At 48.7% G+C, this 20,607-nt stretch overlaps 1 protein-coding gene across 3 annotated transcripts; it reads left to right on the top strand.

Annotated features, from left to right (window-relative positions):
• Positions 1 to 89: 89 nt before the first annotated feature.
• Positions 90 to 20,023, top strand: CPNE9 (copine family member 9). Of its 3 annotated transcripts, XM_069562031.1 has the most exons (20): positions 156 to 373; positions 890 to 930; positions 1,070 to 1,116; positions 1,212 to 1,315; positions 1,754 to 1,790; positions 2,283 to 2,359; positions 5,961 to 6,024; positions 6,139 to 6,242; positions 6,437 to 6,541; positions 8,255 to 8,296; positions 8,616 to 8,691; positions 8,800 to 8,853; positions 9,294 to 9,355; positions 10,059 to 10,105; positions 11,262 to 11,443; positions 11,684 to 11,811; positions 16,218 to 16,320; positions 17,003 to 17,060; positions 17,427 to 17,500; positions 19,621 to 20,023. In XM_069562031.1, the coding sequence occupies exons 1-20, from the start codon at positions 306 to 308 to the stop codon at positions 19,804 to 19,806; spliced, it is 1,659 nt and encodes a 552-aa protein (XP_069418132.1). In that variant the 5' UTR covers positions 156 to 305; the 3' UTR covers positions 19,807 to 20,023. The 3 variants fall into 3 exon arrangements, with proteins under 3 accessions (XP_069418133.1, XP_069418132.1, XP_069418134.1); XM_069562032.1 differs by lacking the exon at positions 17,427 to 17,500 and having other exon boundaries at positions 90 to 373; XM_069562033.1 differs by lacking the exons at positions 156 to 373; positions 890 to 930; positions 1,070 to 1,116; ... (1 more) ...; positions 1,754 to 1,790; positions 17,427 to 17,500 and having other exon boundaries at positions 2,134 to 2,359.
• The last annotated feature ends 584 nt before the right edge of the window (positions 20,024 to 20,607 follow it).

Raw genomic sequence — 20,607 nt, 5'->3', positions numbered from 1 at the left:
GCACTGGGAGGACTCTCCCACCTAGTGAGTTGGAGTTCGGATCCGTGTGAGGTTCCTGGCCTACTGGAGGCTGCTCCAATGGGGTGGGGGCCCCCCGCGGGGCCGGGCGGGGCTGCATTGCCATCTGGAGCCGCTGCGCGGCTGGCCACAGTGAAGGCGCGAGCAGCCAGAGCGCACGCAGGGCTGGAGGGAGCGCAGCCTCCGCCGCCACCGCCGCGGCGGCACATGGGCCGGCCCCGCCGCCGCCGCCGCCCCTAGCAGACCCCGTCTCGCAGCCTCCCGCAGCTCCGGCCACCCGACCAGCCATGTCTTTCAGCGGAGCCTCCGAGCGCAGCGTCCCGGCCACCAAGATTGAAATTACCGTGTCCTGCCGGTGAGCGGGCCGTACCGGGGAGGGTAGGCATTGCCCCAGCACCACCCAGCTCAGGGGCTCAGCGCAAGCAGGGGGTAGACCCCAGGGGAAGAAGCATCGGGGCCGGGGAAAATCGCGGATGCAGACTCAGGGGAGTTGCTAACGGACGCGGGGAGGGGGTTTCCTTGAATAGCCCCAACCACAAAAGAGGGCTCAGCCTGCGGCTTGAAGGGATGGGTCGCGGGGATCCAGTAGGATCTGCGCCCCAGGAGGGTAAAGTTCTAGGGGGTTACCCTCTTTCCTGGGCCCTTGGAGGCAGTCTGGACGCGTCCAGTCCGCAGAGAAACAGCTCCAGGGCTGAGATTTCCGGTGTTGTCCAGGGTGCTGATAACGCGGGCCCCCAGGAGGGTGTAGTTACAGGGGAGGGAGGTGTGATCTGAACCCCGTGCCTCCCTAGGTGCCCACCTCTGGGTAGGGTACCGGCAGTGGGCTCCAGAATGATCCACTCGCTGTCCGTCTGTTTGTCTCTTTCTCTAGCAACCTGCTGGACCTCGACACCTTCTCCAAGTCCGACCCCAGTAGGCGGCACCAGGGTCGGGAGGGAGGGAACTTGGGGTCTGAGAGCACCTGAGGGGCGAGGAGAGGCGGGGAGGGGGGGCGAGGGGGAGGCGGGCCGACCTGACGTCCTTCCCTCCCCGCCCCCGCTCCCGCCTGCAGTGGTGGTGCTTTACACGCAGAGCCGGGCCAGCCAGGAGTGGCGGGAGGTAAGTCCTGGAACCCTCACCCAGTCCACCGCCGTGCCTGGGAAGCACCTGCCCCCTTTAGCAGCCCCCGTGCTGATTGTCCACTCCCCATTTAGTTTGGACGGACCGAGGTGATCGACAACACACTGAACCCAGACTTCGTGCGCAAATTCGTCCTCGACTACTTCTTTGAGGAAAAGCAAAATCTGCGCTTCGATGTGTGAGCCCCGCCCAGAAACCTGGCTTGGACCTCCCCCAACCTGGATCCGCCCCCCAGCGGGCCCCCGACCTGGCTCCACCCCCAGGCCCAGTTCAGTGGCACTTTGAAGGACTCCTCTCTAGGCTTAGCGCCGCCCCCAAGTCTAGGTTGGCCACTCCCCAGGCCTAGTCCTGCGGACAACCCTTCTCCTTAATTGGCTCCGCCCCTTTCCAAGTCCCACCTCTGAGGTGACCCTACCCCCAGCAGGCCCCGGACTTGACCTTGCCCAGGTCAGACTCCTTCTGACCCCGACTTCTGCCCAAAGGAGGTCCAGGTTGAATTCCGGTACAAGACTGCCCCACCCTCCACCCACAATTTTAACCTGGACTCGAAATCGGACCCCTTTTCCAGGCTCTCTCCCACCATCCCCGCCCCACGTTGGTCCCACTCTCTCCCCAGGTACAACGTCGACTCCAAAACCAACATCTCCAAACCGGTGAGCCACCATTCCCTCACGGGCAGGCTGGGCACACAGGCGGCGCTCACTGTGTGTTAAACGACCCTCCTTAGAACCCTCCTACCCCTCAAACCCGACTCGACCTTCTGCCCCGAACCTGCCCTCCCTGCCCTCCTCTCCTGATCCTGCCTCGGTTTCCCGCCTGTGCCTCTTACTCACTGCTACTCTTCCTTCTCGACTGCTGCTGGGACCCTCAGAAGGTGAGGCTGAATGGGGCTGGGCGGGGTCAGCGTGTGTGGTGTGTGAAAGGTGAGGGGTGGGATGGTATCTTGGCAGGGTAGAGGCAGAGGGCTCCAGATGTCAGGACCAAGAAGGGCGGCTTGTCTGGGGACCCCGTCCCTCCTCTAAAGCCCTGGCTGGGTGGTTCCACTGCCTCCAGTCGCAGTGGTTAGTACAGCAGCATCACCAGGGCTGGGCTGGGACTGCACCACCAGTCGCGCCTGTCCTTGCTGACTCTGTATCCCTGTGCAGGATTTCCTGGGCCAAGCGTTCCTGGCCCTGGGAGAGGTGATCGGAGGCCAGGGCAGCCGAGTTGAGCGACCCCTCACGTGAGCTGAACCTGAAGGGGAAAGGGCGAGGGAGGGCCTCCGAATTCTCCTAAAGATGCAGCTGACTCTGTATCGTTGGAGGCTGGGATTCCCCTGGTCAGGTGCCTTCAATGGCTCCCATCACCTCCTGGGAAAATTCAATTTTCAGGGCTTTGCTCAAGTCACTCTCAGCCCTGACATATCTCCTCTTTCTCTCATTCTCTGTCCTCACTCTTTTTCTGAATCTGATTCAACCTTTAAGGTTCACTTCCAAGTCTTCCTCACTAAATCAAGTTCTCTGGAATTTACATTACATTCACTCACTAAATATTTATTAGTACATTTTGTATGCTATACCCTGGGCTGGGTACCAAGGATTTATCCATTCCACAAACACTACTGGGCATATACTCTATGTAAGCCACTGTTCAAATGGCTTGGGTTGCAGTGGTGAACGAAACAAAGGCTCCTGCCCTCAGGGAGCTTATGTAACAGAAGAGGGAGAGAAATAGTACAAAACTGAAATAATAAATAAGTAAATTACATAATGTGCTAGAAGACACAAAGTGCTGTGGAATGAAAGTAGAACAGAATTAGAGTGACCGGAAATGCAGGGTGATGGGTGTTGCAGAATTCTACAGAAGGGTTGAGGAGGCCTCATGGAGAGGTAACTTCGGAGCAATAATCTGAAGAAAGTAAGGGAGTGAGCTGTGCTGATATCTGGAGGAGGAATGTTCCAGGAGAGGAAACTGCCTGTGCAGAAGCCTGATGTGTTCAAAGAGCATCACAGAGGCCAGTGTGGGTGGAACTGGGTGAGCAGCGGGGAGAAAGGAGGAGGTGAGCTCGGTGGATTCACAGTTAGGGCCCGGGAGCCACTGTGAGGACTTTAGTTTTTACTCTGAGTTGAGAGTCAGTGGAGGGTTCTGAGCAGATGAATGCTCTAACTTGCTTTCAAAGGTTGCTGCTCGGTTGAGACTACATCTTGGGTGGGCAAAATTAGAAGTATTCCATGGTGCCAGCAGTGAAGGAGGGGAGAATTAGTTAGATTCTGGATATAAATTGAAGATGGAGCAGCAGATTCCTGTCAGACTGAATATGGACATGAGCGAATAAGAGGAGTCAAGGATGACACCAAGGCCTTTGGCCTGAACAAGTGGAAAGATGGAGTTGCCATAGAGATGATTTTTTTTTTTAGGTGAGGGAGGAGTAAGTTGTGGGAGGAAGTCAATGAGGAGTTCAGTATGACGTACTGAATTTCATAAATTTTTATTAGACAAGTAGATGTGTCAAATAGGCAATAAGAAACATAAATCTTCCATGCTCTTCAAGGACACGAGACTAGATGAGATCACTAAGGGACTGAGGAGACAGACAGAAGACGAAAGACCAACACTCCATGAGTTGGAGCTAAGAAGGGAGACTGAGAAGGAGCATTAATGAAATGGGGGGATAACCGAGAGTGGGTGGTGCTGTCCTGGAAGCAAAAGACATGCATCAATGACAAGAGAGTGGCTGATCATGTCAGATGCTGCTGCAGTTGAGGACGGTGAGGGTTTGGACCTGGATATTGCGTTTAGCAAGATGTCAGTCGCTGGGGACTCTGCTTGTCAGAGTTTTGAAGAAGAGGTTTGGATAACAGCCTGGTTGGGAGATTTAGAAGAGAATAGAAGAGAGAAATGGCAATTAGGAATCTTTCAAGGAATTTTCCTGCAAAGAGGAGAAGAGAAAAGGAGGGGTGGCTGGAGAGAGAAGTGAGATCAAGAAAAGGTTTGTAATATTTTAACCTGAAAAAATTTATATCACATTTGTATGCTGATGGGAATGATCTAGTAGAATCTGAAAATCTGACATAATACCAAGAGGGAAAGAACTTCCCTGGTGGTCCAGTGGTTAAGACTCTATGTGTCCAGTGCAGAGGGTGTGGTTTGGTCCCTGATCGGGGAACTAAGATCCCACATGCCTCATGGCATGATCAAAAAGAAGGGGGGACAGTTGCTGGAGCGATGTCTCTGCACAGGCAAGAGGGAGGGTGTGGAATGTAGCACACGGGAGGGATAAATAGGCACATGGTAGTCATTTATAGCAACGGTAGGAAGGCCTCGTGTGGGAGAAGATACTGGAGGCAGGGTAGGTGTGTGGTGGGTCTGTGGACAGTGTCTTCTGGTTGCTTCAGCTTTGTCAGTGAAGTAGGAAACAAGGTCATTGGCTGAGAGTGAGGACGGAGGAGGAGGCTTTTTGGGCTGAGGAGATAGGAGGAGGAGTACAAGTGCCATCTCACACCCAGCACTGGAGAGTGAAGGGACTCAGTGCACAGTATGATTAAGGACCTTCTTGAGGTTTGTGGTCACACATCTAAAATGAAGCCAGTTAGTCTGAGTGTGGGTTTTCCTCTGGCCATATCCAGTTGCACAGGTGTGGTATGGGTTAGGCAGAGAATTGGATTTAACTCAGGCTGTGGTTCTGCCAAATAAGTAGACAGAAGTGAGAGAAGGGCTAGGGGAAAGGAGTAGGCTGGAAGGGAATGATTATTATAGTCTAGAGTGACTGGAGGTCACACTGGGTGAGGAGATGAGGGAGAAAATTAAGGAGAGAAAGAGCAGTGAGAAGGCAGTAGCATCAGTGACTCACTTCAGGGTATGCAGGTGGAGTCCCTGCACTCATTACTCGCTATCTTTTTAGAGCACAGAGAGTCAGAGATCAAAAAAGCCAATGAAGTGGTTCAAATTCTCATATTAAAGATGACAAATATCACATGGCAAGTTGGAATCAAAACTTGAACTGAGAATACTCCCAACTTAGCTTCCTCTGTGTCACACTTTGGCTCTCCCAGAGTTTAGGGTTGGCAGGCCCATATCCACAAGGCCTCTGACTGCTTGGAGACCCAAAGCAAGTTGGGGATGGGTGTCCAGGCATTTGCAAGTGTCTCTTCTTGGATCAGAAGAGGATAAGGCTGCCCTGGTCTTTTAGATCTCACTCTTCACAACCTTCTGAAAGCACAGCATCTTTGACCTAACAAACCAGTCGTTCTGCCCCAGATCTGGGTAGAAATTGCTGCCCCTCATTCAGGACTGTTGCATCACGTCACGCTCTACTTGCCTATTGGCCTGGACATCCCACCTGCCCCTGGAAACTCCCTAAAGGCAGGGTCTAGCAGAGCTGGAAGGTGCCAACTGGCCAAATTGTACCTAGAACAATGCCTGGCATATACCAGAGTCTGCTTTGAGAAACAGAACCACCTTCATGTCTACCAAGCTTACCAACTGCTTTTTATTCCATGCATTCATTCTGATCTTTTCACAACCCTAAGAGGTAGAGAAGATTCCCATTACATAAAGAGAAAACCAAGGGCCCAAGGAAAGGGAAGACAACTTGCCAAGAACTCTAAATCCTGTCTTTCCCATGCTACCATAATGAGATGTCCGCACAGGCTAAATTAACCCCTTCCTTCCAGACCAGAGACCCTCACCAGTCCAAGTCAGGTCCTACCCCACCAGAGACAGAAACACTCGGGGCAGTCAGTAAATGATAGATTGAATCCCCTGGCCTACCCAATCCCTGATTGGCCACCCCAATCGTTGTTTCCTACTCTCCCCCCTCACAAAGAGGCTTTTTCTGCTTCCAGGGGTGTACCAGGCAAGAAGTGTGGGACCATATTGCTGACTGCAGAGGAGCTTAGCAATTGTCGGGTCAGTAAGGGCCACATGCTAGACCCAGGAGGCTCTCTTCTCTCCCCAAACTCCCTTTAGTGGGCTGTCTGTCTGGGGGCAATTCGAGTGTCAATAGTCCAACTTCATCCGCAGGATATTGCCACCATGCAGCTGTGTGCAAACAAGCTGGACAAGAAGGACTTCTTTGGGAAATCAGACCCCTTCCTCGTGTTCTACAGGAGCAATGAGGATGGCACGTGAGTCACTGCTCCCACTATTGCTGTGGACCCATTAGGGCTCTTAGGCTGGGACATCTTAGACTCCATCAGGACCTGAGCCCAGAATTCACTTAAGGCAGCACCCAATATGTGCTTAAACCACGCATATCAGGCCGTGTCTCTGGGCTCAGTCCTACCCCAAAGGCAGGATCCAGTCCTCTTGTCCTCTCCAGGTTCACCATCTGCCACAAGACAGAGGTTGTGAAAAACACACTGAATCCTGTATGGCAGCCCTTCAGCATCCCTGTGCGGGCCTTGTGCAATGGAGACTATGACAGGTCTGCGTCAATATAAGCTAAGGAGTAAGGGGACAAGGGTGTGAGAGTGGGGTTCTTGGGCTGAAGAATGAAGGTAGAAGTGCCATAAAAGCGTTGGAGGATCCTGCTCAGTGAGACAGTTTTGGACATGGATATGGGTGCATGGGAAGGCATATGGATAGCCACATGGATGAATAGGTAGATGGACAGATGGATGGGTGGATGGATGAGTGTATGAAAGGGCAAATGAATAAGTGAATGAGCAGATACATGGATAGATAATCAGATGAATGGATAAACTGGGAATGAATAGATGGGTATGTGGATGGGTGAATAAGAAGACTGGTGGGTGGGATGGATGAATGGATAGCAGATGAATGAGTGAGTGGACTGCTGGGTGGATTAGTGGATGGGTAGATGATGGGTGGATTAATGGATGGATGGCTAAATGCTTGAGAGGCTGGATGGGTATATGAAAGATTGGAGGTTGCTTGGAGAGGCAGATGGGTGACTGAAAAAGCAGGAGGATAAACAGGTGGAATGACTGGTACATTAATAGACAGACAGATGAACGGGTGGTAGAGGGAATGGATGGGTGAGTGTAAAGCAGATGGACAGGCTGACCATATAAATTCACAAGTGGGCAGTATGGAGGTAGGTAAGTGGGCCCATAAGTAGATGGTTATATAGACGGATGGATGATTAGATGGACAAATACCAGATGGCTGAGTGTTTGGTTGGGTAGATGCGTGGAGATACAGATGGATGCTTGTATCTATCAGTGAGTCATTGAAGGGCTGGATGTATAGTTATATGGGTGATAGAGTTTAATAAGTAATTGAATGGTAAGTTTATATGGGTAAAAGGGTGACTAGATGGCAGGATGGATGGTTGAATGAACTGCCACATAGATCAGTGGCCATTTGAGATGACTTAGGCATAGCTGTTAAGAACATGGTCTTTGGAACCAGGATGTCAGAGTTTAAATCTCAGCTCAGCAATTTACTTGTTATGGTCCCTAGTCAAGTTACTTATTTTGGGGGCCTCAGTTTCCTTATTCAAAAGTAATAATAGTATTAATACTGCTTTATAGAGTGCTTGTTAAATCAGTCGGTGCAAGTGCTGAGAACAATGCCTGGAATACGTGTGTGTGTATTATGCCTGGAACAATGCCTGGAATAGTTGTGTCTGACTGTGACCCTCTGCTCTACAGCCAACCAGGCTCCTCTGTCTGTGGGATTTTTCAGACAAGAATACTGGAGTGGGTTGCCATCTCCTACTCTAAGGGGTCTTCCTGACCCAGGGATCAGATCCACATCTCCTGCGTTACATGTGGTCTTTACCTTTCGAGCCATCAGGGAAGCAATGGAATTCCCTGGTGGTACAGTGGTTAGGACTCTGCATTTTAACTGCTGAGGGCCTGGGTTCAGTTCCTGGTAAGGGAAACAAGATCCCACAAGCCATGCAGCATGGCCAAAGTATTTTTTAAAAATCAGTAGTAAAGAATAGTAATAAAGAGCAGCAGCAGTAGTAATAGTGATAGTGTCAGTAGATAGTTGGGTACATTCGTGGACTGATGAATGGATAAGACAGATGGGAGGAAGGTTGATAGAAGGACAAACGGATGAATGGAAGGATGATCTGTGTATAGGCAAGATCATCTTGACTATGATGGGTGGGGTTGTCTCAGATTTATCCTACAAACCTAGCCTATGTTTATCTCCAACATTTCAGAACGGTGAAGATTGACGTGTACGACTGGGACCGGGATGGAAGGTAGCACTGCCCTCTCCTTGAATTAAGCCAAACAGTTCCCTGAAATATGTAGCACACTCACCAGGAGCCCCAGAGTAGCCTTGGGAGCCAGAGAGGGTGACGACAGATGCCAGGACCTTGAACACAACTGGCCCCCTCAGTTGTCTCTCTGGGACACCATCTCTTCCCTTCTTTTCCTCTTAGGTTGGTCTCTCTTCTGACCCAAGGCCCAGTGCCTGGCAGACCAAGTAGGGGCAGGGGATAGTGAGGATAAAAGACTGGTTTCAGGGGTGGCTGCAAGCCAGCAGCAGTCGCTTACCTGCCCCTGGCCTCGTTGCAGCCACGACTTCATCGGTGAGTTCACCACCAGCTACCGAGAGCTGAGCAAGGCCCAGAACCAGTTCACAGTGTATGAGGTGAGAGCTCAGCCCCACCCAGGTTTCCCAGGCCTCCACCCCAGGTGTGCTCAGCCCATGCTTCCCTTCCTCTATGTCCCACTGTCCCCACTACCTTACTTCACTCAGGTACTTAACCCTCGGAAGAAATGTAAGAAGAAGAAATATGTCAACTCGGGAACTGTGAGTACTCCCGAGAGCTCTGGCCCTCTGTAGATCCTTCTGTTTCTGTCCCCAGAATGGGGACACACAGCATGACCACCCGGTGAGGGTGTGGGAGAGCTATGGGTGCAGACTACTTGCACATAGTGATGTTGGATACAAGGTGGCACCATTTCAGTTTTCCTTTTGTCTCGTTTTTTTTTCTTGTTTTTCCTCTCACCTAAGAAAATTTGTTTGATCTCTAATCTTTTGCAGGTTTTTCTGCGGCGGTGAGGGCGGGGGGGTGGTTATTTCATGATTTAATATACTTTTGGAAATCCAAGTATGTTTCTGATGGCTTCCCCCTTTGCCCTTTCAGAAATTGGACAGGGTGGGTCAGGGGCTGGAGTCAAGTGCCTCTTTCCCTTTCTCTAGCCCAACCGTCCTTCCCAAGTAGCAGGGCTGCCTCTTCTGTCCCACAGGTGACGCTGCTCTCCTTTTCTGTGGACTCTGAATTCACTTTTGTCGATTACATCAGGGGAGGGTGAGTCATAGCCAAGCTCCGGACTGAAAGTCCAGCAATGAGTTTCTCCCAGTTCTGAGCCTCAGTTTTACTCCTCATTAATGGTCAGGATCTGATGAGATCGTGAAAACAAACTTGAAAACACTTGGCAGACTATAAAGTACAGGGTGCTGTCCACCGTAGTTCTCTCCATAGGGCTGCCTTTCAGCCCTAGCTTCCAGCCCCCCTGGGGAGATGACAGACCAGTGGTCTCCCGTAGCCTTACTGGAGCCCGGAGAGAAGATATGGCGAGGCAAGAGGGAGAGGCCAAGAGAGAAGGAAAAGATAAGCAGGCTGTAGGGGACATTCTCTTTGGTTTAGTGGATGCAAGCAGACCTCAGTAAGGTACTTTTCTTCTCTAAACTTGATTTTAATGTAAAATGGAGATGTTAATTGCTACTTCAGAACTATAGTAAGGGTTAAATTATGCATATTATGTCATGAGGTAGGCATTTAGGGATGAATGGGGCATGTGGAAACACACTCCCCAAAGTGTGTTCCATGGGCCAGCAGCATCTGCCTCACTTGGGATTTTGTTAGAAATGTAGAATCTCAGGCTCCATCCAGATCATAATTTGCTTTTTAACACAATTCCCAGGTGATTCAGATGCATACAAGTGTTTGAGAAATCCTGGTATAGTAAGTATTAGTCCCTCATTTCTCAATCCATCTATTTCCCCAACAGGACACAGTTGAACTTCACAGTAGCCATTGACTTCACAGCTTCCAATGGTGAGGCATGGATGGGGGAACAGGGTGTGGAGGGATTCTAAAGAAGTCATTAGGGATGGGCCTGAATTAAAACCTGGGAATAAAAGTTAACTGATCCAGGAAGCCCAGGCTTGAGGCAAGGCCCAGGCAGGCTAATACTGGGGCAGGAGTGTTGTGGGGGTAACGGTGGGAGAGAGTACAGAAAGGTAAGTGGGTAAATGGATAAAAAAAAAATCGAAAGGATAAATAGCTCTAGATAGCTTGAGAAGTGGATGAGTATATGAATGGATGGGAGGGAACAGAAGTATACTAACAGCGGAATATGTAAATGAGTGAAAAACTGTGTGGGTAGCTAGATGAACAGAGTGGACAAATGGGTCTGAGTGAGTACAACAGGCTGAAGAGGTGGATGCATGAACTGGCATGTGGGTGGGCAAATGGACAGGTGTTTCAATTGGGGAAATAGATGAGTGGAGAGGTGGATGGATCCATATGAGGACAGACAGGTGAATGAATGGAATGGATAGAGAGGGATGAATGAATGAGTAGATGAACAAAAGAATGTGGTTATATGGACAGATGGGAAAGAAAGGGAAATGGCAGGTGAGCAAGTAGATAGATGGCAGGCTGGCTGGCTGGATGCACAGGTGGGTGGCTAGCTGGATAAGAGGATGGAGCAGCAGATGGATAGAGATGAATAGGTAGATGGATTTATGGCCAGTGGAAGGGTGAGTAGATGTATGAGCAGGTGGATGAACTGATGGATAGATATAGGGGTTGGTACATGGATAGTTTGAAAATGAACATTTGGATGACTCAGTAAAATAATAAGGAATACATGGGTAAAGAGGCTTCTCTGGGGGCTCAGTGGTAAAGAATCTGCCTGCCAATACAGGTGACCTGGGTTCGATCCCTGGGTTGGGAAGATCCCCTGGAGAAGAGAATGGCGACCCACTCCATTGTTCTTCCCTGGAGAATTCCATGGACAGAGGAGCCTGGCGGGCTACAGTCCATGGGGTCATGAAAGAGTCAGACATGACTTAGAGACAAAACACCAACAACAGCATGGGTTAAGAGTGGATGAATGGATAGGCAGCACATAGATGCACACAAAGACAGGCAGGTGAGCAGACAGATCATCAACTGACCCTGAGGTGGGGCTCCTGTTTCCCTACAGGGAATCCCCTGCAGCCCACCTCCCTGCACTACATGAGTCCTTATCAGCTCAGCGCCTATGCCATGGCCCTCAAGGCAGTGGGAGAAATCATCCAGGACTACGACAGTGACAAGCTCTTCCCAGCTTATGGCTTTGGTGCCAAGCTCCCTCCAGAGGGACGGATCTCCCACCAGTTCCCCCTGGTACGGTATGGGCCAGAGCCTAGACCCCACACTCTGGAATCTGGCCCACCCAAGTGGACAAAATTCTTCTACTTAGGTTTTCTTCTAAGGGTCAAGGACATGCAGAAGAGCAGAATCTAGGGGAGAGTGGCAGAGCAAGGAGGGGAGCTGGGCTGGAGTCTGGAGGGGCGTATGAAAGAGAGCGGTGGAGAAAGGCAAGAGTGAGCTGGGATCAGTCCAGCAGGGCATCTTCCCTGACAGAACAACAATGATGAGGACCCCAACTGCGCGGGCATTGAGGGTGTGCTGGAGAGCTACTTCCAAAGCCTGCGCACAGTGCAGCTCTACGGGCCCACCTACTTCGCCCCTGTCATCAACCAGGTGGCCAGGTAAGGAAACTGGATGCACCTGGGGGAAATTAAGGGGACCAGATAAGGGATTGACTTCCCAAGGATAGTGAATTTAGGCTTTGGGGAGAGGTTGAAGGTTTCAGTGTTGGCCAAGCTCTGGTATAAAGAGGTTACATCAGGCCTTATTCTAAGGTAGAAAGAGTGTCAGTGAACTGCCCCAACCCTACTTCCTGGGAACAACAAACCAGGCCTCAAGTTTGAGGAAGAGAGAAGGACCTATAGAACAGTGGATAAGGAACAAGCTTTGGCATCAAACCTGGGAGTGACCCCTAGGTCCACCACTCACTAACCTCATCTGACCTGAAGAAACTTAACTTCAAGAATACTTAGCACAGTGTCTGGCCCATAGTCAGTGCTCATGGTAGATTAAAATGAGCTCAAGTTGTAGATTAACAATGGAAGAGTAACTTCTAAAAACAGAAGAGTAACTCCAAATTTTCAGAATAAAAACACAAAGCAAAGAAAATCTAACTTACATATCAAATGATTTTTAATGCAAATAAAATAAAATGACTGAACTAAAACCAAACATATGTCAATGAACTTAAGTTGGATAAATTCACCTATTAAAAAGTTTCTCTGATTGGATAAAAAATAATAATTCTACTATATGCTAAGGGCTTCCCTGATAGCTCAGTTGGTAAAGAATCCACCTGAGACCTCGGTTTGATTCTTGGTTCAGGAAGATCCCCTGGAGAAGGGAAAGGTTACCCACTCCAGTATTCTGGCCTGGAGAATTCCATGGACTCTATGCGGTTGCAAACAGCTGGCCACAACTGAGTGACTTTTACATATATACTATATGCTAAATAGAAGAGACCCATGTAAAACAAAATACCTCAGAAAACTTGAAAGTAAAAAGATGAAACAAACAAACAATAATAAAAGTGGAAGGATTTCAGGGAGATATATATATCCAGAGACTCCCTTTTCCTCTAATAAAGATTAGTTTATCTTCTAATTCATCATGAGATAATAGTTTCTTTAATTACAAAAATAATGTAACATTGCTGTTGAAATTTTAAGGATGAAGAAATTAAATAAGAAATGACCCAGAAAATGGCCCATGAGAATGTGAAGATACATATATATATAATACACGTATATATATATCTAATATATACATAGTTAATGATAATCTTTTCCTTATGTAGCCATAATGGCAGTCAAATTTGATGTAACATTTCACTACTGATCTTTTCACTTCATAATGGAACCTGAACACATTTTCTTTTGTTATTGATATTAAACAGACTTAAATATTATCTTGGGCAAATTAGCTGATTCACTCATTCATTTCCTGATTTGATGAACCTTCCATAAAGCAAAATGTAGCATGAATGTGGGCTGTAGAGCTAGACTAAGTTAATACACCCAATCTACTACTTACAGCTGTGTCACTTTGGGCAAGACTCTTAACCTCTCTGTGTCTGTTTCCTCAACTGTAAATGAGGATAATAGTAGCTACATCATAGGGCTGTTGTGAGGACTAACTTAATATTCATCAAGCACATAGAACAGTGCCTGCCACATGGTAAGTGCTATGGTTGTAAGCTATTACTGTTACTATTATTATCACTATTACTATTCAAAGGGCATCTGCGTGTGCTCAGATATCTGCTGGGACACTGGAGACTCAGATGAATCAGATCTAGTCTCTGCCTTTGAGATCTCCCGCCTTGGTGCAGGAGACAGAAATATAAATAAATCTTTACCTTCTACAGGCCAGAGCTTCCCAAACTTTTCCAGCAAGTCGCCTGTTGGCAAAGGCAAACAACTGCTTCCCCTAGGGGAAACTGGGGGCCCAGTTGAAAGCAGCCAACCTGAAAATGTCTTTGAAATCCCCATATTTTATCTTAACAATTCATGCAAATTTTACATGCTTCTGACATTGTGTCCATATTTGCTATAATTTAAGGCGTGGGGAGGTGTGTTTTAAGTACACTTAGAGTCATCTAGCTTTATCCACCAGACCATATAGTGTAATGGGTGCTTCAAGTATCCTGTGACCTTGGGTTCCCCTTGGCATACATGTTGGTACACTCATGGGTGTAAGGACTCATGAAGGGCAGACAGTCCATCTTGGTGGGTGGCATCCAAGAGACCCAAGACAGCCTAGTTGTGGAGGGACCTGACTGCTTGGCTGGGTGCAGAGGGCGAACTGGACTTTTATCAGAGGAAGATGTGCAGAGCAGGCCTGGCAGCAGGAACTGCATGTGAAGAGCACAGAGGCATGAGGGGCAAGCTCGGTAGACAGTGAACCGTACACCTAGATCAGAACGTGCACCGTGCATAGAGGAGGCCAAAGAGCAGGCGAGAATGAAGCCTAGAGGCATCAAGAGCTCAGGCTTTGGGATTAGTCGGTCAAGTGTGGACTGGGGCCCCAGCTTCACCACCCCTTTGGAATGTTGTTACTCACACCTGTAAACTTCACTTTGGAATAACAAATGTGCTCACCTCATAGAATGGTAGCGAGGATTCAATCAGATCACGTATGTCAAGTATGCAGCCATGATTCTGATGACCACAGATGCCTCTTCGTTGTCTGCCACCCCACAGCCAAGTGGGGCGCAGACTGGCTTTCCCCAGCCTCTAACCCAGCTCCAGGTCTAAATGGCCTTGGGAGTGCCAGGCTTCTGCAGGGAGCTACGATGTGCCTCCCAAGTCCCCAAACCCTTCCACACCCCTCAATGCTCCTGCTCACAAATCCCTTTCTGAAGAGGCCCTTACACGTTGCTTTGACCTCCTCTCTCTTCTGTAGTCCTACCTGCATCTCCTAGAACATGCTCTCTTGGTTTGCACATGCCATTCCTTCTCTCTGGATCAGCTTCCCTTTACCCTCCCGTCCTCCCCCGACCCCACCTCTACCTCCAGCTCCTCCTGGCTAACTCCTACTCAGTTTTCAGGTCTTAGGTTAGATGTCATGTCCTCAAAGCCCTCGCCTCACTGCATCGTCGTGCTGTAAGCATCCATCTCCCCCCAGAACAACATCCGATTCTCTGCTGCAGGCTCAGCACCAGACTTGGTGCCTGACCCACAGCAGGTGTGCAGTGATTATATGCAGAATGAGTGAGTGACAGGAAACGGTGCCAGCCCAAGCCTATGAAGAGGCTGCAGCGAGAAAAGAGCAAAGGCTGCTAGGGAGGATCATGGCCCACTCCCACCCTGGGCAAAATGAACTGTAGCTGTTTGAATTCTCCACTCTCACTGTGCTTTCCTCTGGATTTTTTATATCAAGCTTAGATGTCAGCATTGTCCGATAGAACTCTCTGCAGTGATGGATGCAATGATGGAGATGTTCTGTATCTTGTGATATCCTGTATGGTAGCTCCCAGCCACATACAGATAGTGAGCACCTGGAGTGTTGCTAGGGTGAACAAGGAACTGAGATAATTTTATTTAATTTAATTTATATAAATTTCCATAGGACCTGGGGACTGCCTTACTGGATAGTACAGCTCCATCCTTTCCAATCCTCACAGGGTTTGAGACTGGAAGTCAAGAGACCAAGTCTGCCATGGCCTTTGTGCTGTCTGAGGTCTTGTTTCTCTTACGTATAAAATAAGGGGACTGGACTCAATGACTTCTGAACTCATTTCAGATCAAAAAATCTTGGGAGTCAAAGACTGGTAGTGAGAGAAGGAAAAAGACTCTGGGAGCAGCTGTTAGACTGGCTGAGGACCCAGAAGCCTAGGCAATGGGATGTGATGAGCAGAAGGGAGAAGGGAGGAGAAGAAATGGGTGAGAGATGGAAGAAAGAAGGCCTTCAGTCTTTGGTCTTGTTCTTGTATAAACACCAAGATCATTCTAGGGCCAACAAAGTCCTGGGTGATCTGGGCCCCACCCCATTTCGATCATATGGTCCATGCTGCTCCCCTCACTTTCTGGTCTCCAGACAGGGTAGATTTCCTCCTGTCTCATTACACGGACTTTGTCCACGCTGTTCCTTCTGTCTGGAATGACCTCCCCCTCCCCTTCACTTAGCCTCCTCTCCCTCCTCTTCTCCTTCATCCTCAAACATTGTTTCCTTGAAGAAGTCTTCATTGACCTGGGCCACGTCACAATCCCTTAGATGCTCTCCTCACAAATGCTATCCTATAGCTATTTCTGTGATTCTTGGTTCAGTGTCCACTCTCAAGAGGACTGGGGGGACTGTTGCTTTCTCACAATGCCTAACACAGTAGCTACCATAGTAAATGCTCTGTGAGTGTCACTGGAGGGACGGTAGGAGGGGCAGGCAGCCAGCTCTGAGGAAGGAGCATGAGCTTCCGAAGCCCCAATGATTGTCCTCTGCTTACAGGGCCGGCTGTGGAGGTTTTAGGGATAGACATTCCTTTGGACTGTCTGGGCTTTCAGCTGAATTCTGATCTTAGCTTCTTCCCCAGGGCTGCAGCCAAGATCTCTGATGGTTCCCAGTACTATGTTCTGCTCATCATCACTGATGGGGTCATCTCTGACATGACACAGACAAAGGAGGCCATTGTCAGTGTAAGTCTGTGGAGGGTTTGGCAGGAAGAGGTCACTGTTAATAACTGTCCAGGGGTTGAGATTTTGCCCTACATGCAAGCTAACAAGTCAGGCTGCCAATTTCATGGATGCTCGCAGTGGACACAAGACTTCTGGATCAAAAGCAAAGGTGTGTGGGACTTCGCTGGTAGTCCAGTGGTTAAGACTCAACACTTCCACTGCAGGGGGCATGAATTCAATCCCTGGTCGAGGAATTGAGATTACACATGCCACTATTCCCAGCAATAGCAACAGCTCAACTATCAGCATTGGCTCTGATTCACTAAGTCCCACTTCCCAGAAGATAATGTGCCAAGGGCCAGATGACCAGTGGGTTGTATTATAGAACACAAACCCTGAGTGTAGAAAACCTGAGGCTTTTATCATGGGCAGTAAGCATGCCTGCCCTTTGTTCCAGCATGAGACATTTTATCGTACTAGACAGTAAACAAACCTGCCCTTTGCTGTATAGGAAGACCCTGTATCTTTCAAGGCTGTTACATATGCAGGCATACTTGAAAAGATAGTCCCGGCACAAAGAGAAATCAGTGCCTCTGCTTGTAAGATGTGCCGAAATATTATACACAGAGAGAATTGTCCCCCAACAGTCACTTCCCTTGCTATGGCTGCTCACCCCACCCATTTACCCTCTTTCCCCTCACAGGCCTCATCACTGCCCATGTCTATCATTATTGTCGGTGTGGGACCAGCCATGTTTGAAGGTGAGTAAGATGGGGAGTTTTCATGAGTGGGACCAAGAACTGGGGAAAACAGAGAAGGATCTGGGAACCCAGGCCTGTCTCATAGAGAAGATAAGATGGATGCCTGTGTCAGACCTTGGCCAAGTCAGACCTTCTCTGAACCATTTCCTCATTATAACTGAGGTTGTTGATACAAATACTTCCCTCCTGGGCTTCCTAGGATGATGGAATGCATGGGAGGGAATAATAACTCCATTACAATGCCTAATATTTGTAGGACTTTGATACAACCAGTCTCTTGATGACTCCAAAGGGGAGCGAAGAGGCAGAGGGCAGCATGGCTTGTTGTGGGAAAGGCCAATCAGCTGAGGGGTGTCTTTTCTGCAGCTATGGAAGAGCTGGACGGTGATGATGTGCGCGTGTCCTCTCGGGGACGCTATGCCGAGCGCGACATCGTTCAGGTAGACCTGATGTCATGAGGTCAAAAGGAAGTCATGGTGTCAAAGGCATGGTGGGAAGGAGGGGCTAAGTTAGCAGCCATTCCCCTTTACTGCCTTCCTTTTATTTTTTTCCAATTTTTATTTACTTATTGGCTCTGCTGGGTCTTCATTGCTGCATGTGGGGCTTTCTCAAATTTATGCGAGTGGAGGCTACTCTCTAGTTGAGGTGTGTGTGCTTCTCTTGTTGTGGAGGCCGGGCTCTGTGACCCATGGCCTCTAGACTGTGGCCTCAGTAGTTGTGACGCAAGGTCTTAGGTGCCTCAGGGCATGTGGGATCTTCCTGGACCAGGGATTGAACCTGTGTCCCCTGCATTGGCAGGTAGATTCTTAACCACTGGACCACCAGAGAAGTCCCTTTACTGCCTTCTTAATCACTTACCTTTCTTCCCTTCACTCTTTCAGCCTTCCTACATTCATTCAACAAATTCTTTTTGAGAAACAGGCAGGTTGCTGCAGCCATGGTGGATTCATAGTGTAAGAGATCCCCAAGGCACCTGCCCTCTAGTGGAGGCTGCCAATAATAATGGCACAGTTCATTAGATTGTGCTAAGTGCTCCAGAGGGACAGTAAACGCCACAGTGAGAGTCTGTAACTGGGATCTGATTAGGCAGGATTGTCAGAGAAGGCTACTATGAGGAAATGACATTGGAACTGAAATCTAAAGCAAGGTATAAGCATAACAGGCAGAGAAGCAGCAGGTGAGAAGGCCCTTAGGTTCAAAACAGCTGGCCCAATCATAGAGAAGGCAAGAGGCCCAGGTGGCAGGATCACAGCAGTGAGTGGAAGAGGAAGGCAAGGCCCTGCCAGTCATGGTGAAGTTTGGGTCTTTGTTCTAAGATTATTAGAAAGCTCTTGAAGGATTTTAGACAGAGAAGTGAGATGGTCAGTCTCACATTTTGAGACATGCAGAGAGGCTGCAGGAGTGCGAACTGCAGCAGGACGAGGGAGAAGGCAGGGAGCTCTGTTAGTGAGGAAGCCTTCGAAGTAGTCCAGGGATTTGGATGGGAATAGGAGCGGTGAGGATGGAGAGGAGAAACAGGTTCAAAAGACAATTTAAGAAAAAATGTATGAGAATTGACTACTTGATTAAATGGTGATAGGGAGTCAGGGCGGCTTCAAGAATGATTCTTAGTTTCCTAGACTGAGCCCCTGGTGAGTGATAGTCTCACTTGCTGGGAAAGGAAAGGCTGGAGGAGGGGCAGATTTGGCAGAAAAGCCTAGAATTCAGCTGTAAACACACTGGACTTGAGTTATCTAAGACGAACGAAAGGGGATGTGATACAGGCAACCAAGTTGTGACTCTGGGCCTTACAGAAAAGAAGGTAGGGATGGATGTATAAATGTAGGAGTTATCAGGGAACAGGGTTGTGTTTTTTTTTAATTGAAGTACAGTTGATTTACAATACAGTGTTAATTTCAGGTATGCAGAATAGTGATTCAGTGCTTTTAGTTTATACTCCATTTAAAGTTATTACAAGATAAAAGTTACAATACCCTGTTATACAGTTTATCCTTGTTGCTTATTTATTTTGTCTATATTAAGTTTGTACATCTTAATCCAGGGAACAGTTTGTAAATGTGTTGAAAGTGTATGAAATCACCCAGGAAGAGAATTGAGAAAGAAAAGGCATCAGATTTAGGGATTAGGCAGACCTAGAGCATTGGGGTTGGTGCAGGGAGGCATCCAGAAAGGTAGAGAAAATCTAGAAGAATGTAATGTGTCAAGAGTGGGAAGTGTTCAGGAAGATCATGGTGAAATGTAATGGAAAGCTCAAGGGGAGTCAGCAAGATGCCTGACAATCATTGCCTGCTGGACTAATTGGGGAACATGGTACTGTTGACTTCATTAGCAAGAGCAGTTTCAGTAGACTGCATGAAGCCAGATTAGAGTGGTTTGAGGGTGAATAGAAGGTGGAAAAAAAAGTGGGTGGGGAGAAAGCAAATGTAGAAATTTACTCTAGATAAGGTGGGAAAGAGAGTGATACTTAGAGATGTTAGGGGTCAAAGAGGAAGCCTCCGTCCTGCCACCTTCCCCAGTCCTCTCTCTCCTGGCCACCCACATCTGATCGTGCCTGTCACAGTTCGTCCCATTCCGAGACTATGTCGACCGGTCGGGGAACCAGGTGCTGAGTATGGCCCGACTTGCCAAGGATGTGCTGGCGGAGATCCCAGAGCAGCTACTGTCCTATATGCGTACCAGAGACATCCAGCCTCGCCCGCCACCCCCTGCCACCCCCAGCCCAATGCCAGCTCCAAAGCATCCCTGAATAGCCCACCTAACCAATGCCCAGCAGTCTGCCCGCCTGCCCACCCATTGCTTCTGCTCAAAATCAGAGGCACCTGGAACCTTGGACTTCATTGGGAGGGCAGCTTGGAGGATCAGTATTGGCTGGTCGAGCCCTCTGCCCCATCACCCACAGAAGGGCCTGGCACTGTCACCACCTCCCTGACTTCTTGCCAATAATAAAGCTGATCTTTACTCCACTTCTGTCTCATGGGTCTTGGGGAGGGAGGCTGGGACGCCCAGGGTCTGGGACACACGAAGAAAAAGATGGAGCAAGGACAGCTTCAGCTAGGGATCATCCCCAACCTAACACACATCCATCTAACCCTTCTTCAGATATTCTTCAAATACTTTAAGAAACAAGTGAATCTTCATGTGTGTACATTTTTCCTGAGGAAAGGCCCATAGCTTTTATCAGATTCTAAAAGGGATTCTTGACCTCAAAAGGGGTCAGCTTTAAGATGATTCTGTATAAATCTGCTCTAATCCGTCTAGTTCAAGTTTTTTGAGTGAGGATAATTTTAAAAGCTGATATTTTCTTTGAGTGAAGTGAAGTCGCTCAGTCGTGTCTGACTCTTTGCGACCCCATGGACTGTAGCCTACTATGCTCCTCTGTCCATGGGATTTTCCAGGCAAGAGTACTGGAGCAGGTTGCCATTTCCTTCTCCGGAGGATCTTCCTGACCCAGGGGTCGAACCCAGGTCTCCCGCACTGTAGGCAGGTGCTTTACCGTCTGAGCCACCAGGGAAGTCCCATTTTTTTTTCTTTTGAGTATTCACTACAT

The sequence above is a fragment of the Ovis canadensis genome, chromosome 19 (genome assembly GCF_042477335.2).
Source record: "Ovis canadensis isolate MfBH-ARS-UI-01 breed Bighorn chromosome 19, ARS-UI_OviCan_v2, whole genome shotgun sequence".
NCBI classification, from domain to species: domain Eukaryota; kingdom Metazoa; phylum Chordata; class Mammalia; order Artiodactyla; family Bovidae; genus Ovis; species Ovis canadensis.
This window is presented reverse-complemented; position numbering and strand designations above follow the sequence as displayed.

Bases quoted from the DNA above. Each gene is read 5' to 3' on its own strand.
- CPNE9 (XM_069562032.1), top strand. From the start codon at position 306: ATGTCTTTCAGCGGAGCCTCCGAGCGCAGCGTCCCGGCCACCAAGATT. The intron at 8,692-8,799 runs GTGAGAGCTCAG...TACTTCACTCAG, and splicing joins ACCAGTTCACAGTGTATGAG to GTACTTAACCCTCGGAAGAA. The intron at 16,321-17,002 runs GTAAGTCTGTGG...TTCCCCTCACAG, and splicing joins CAAAGGAGGCCATTGTCAGT to GCCTCATCACTGCCCATGTC.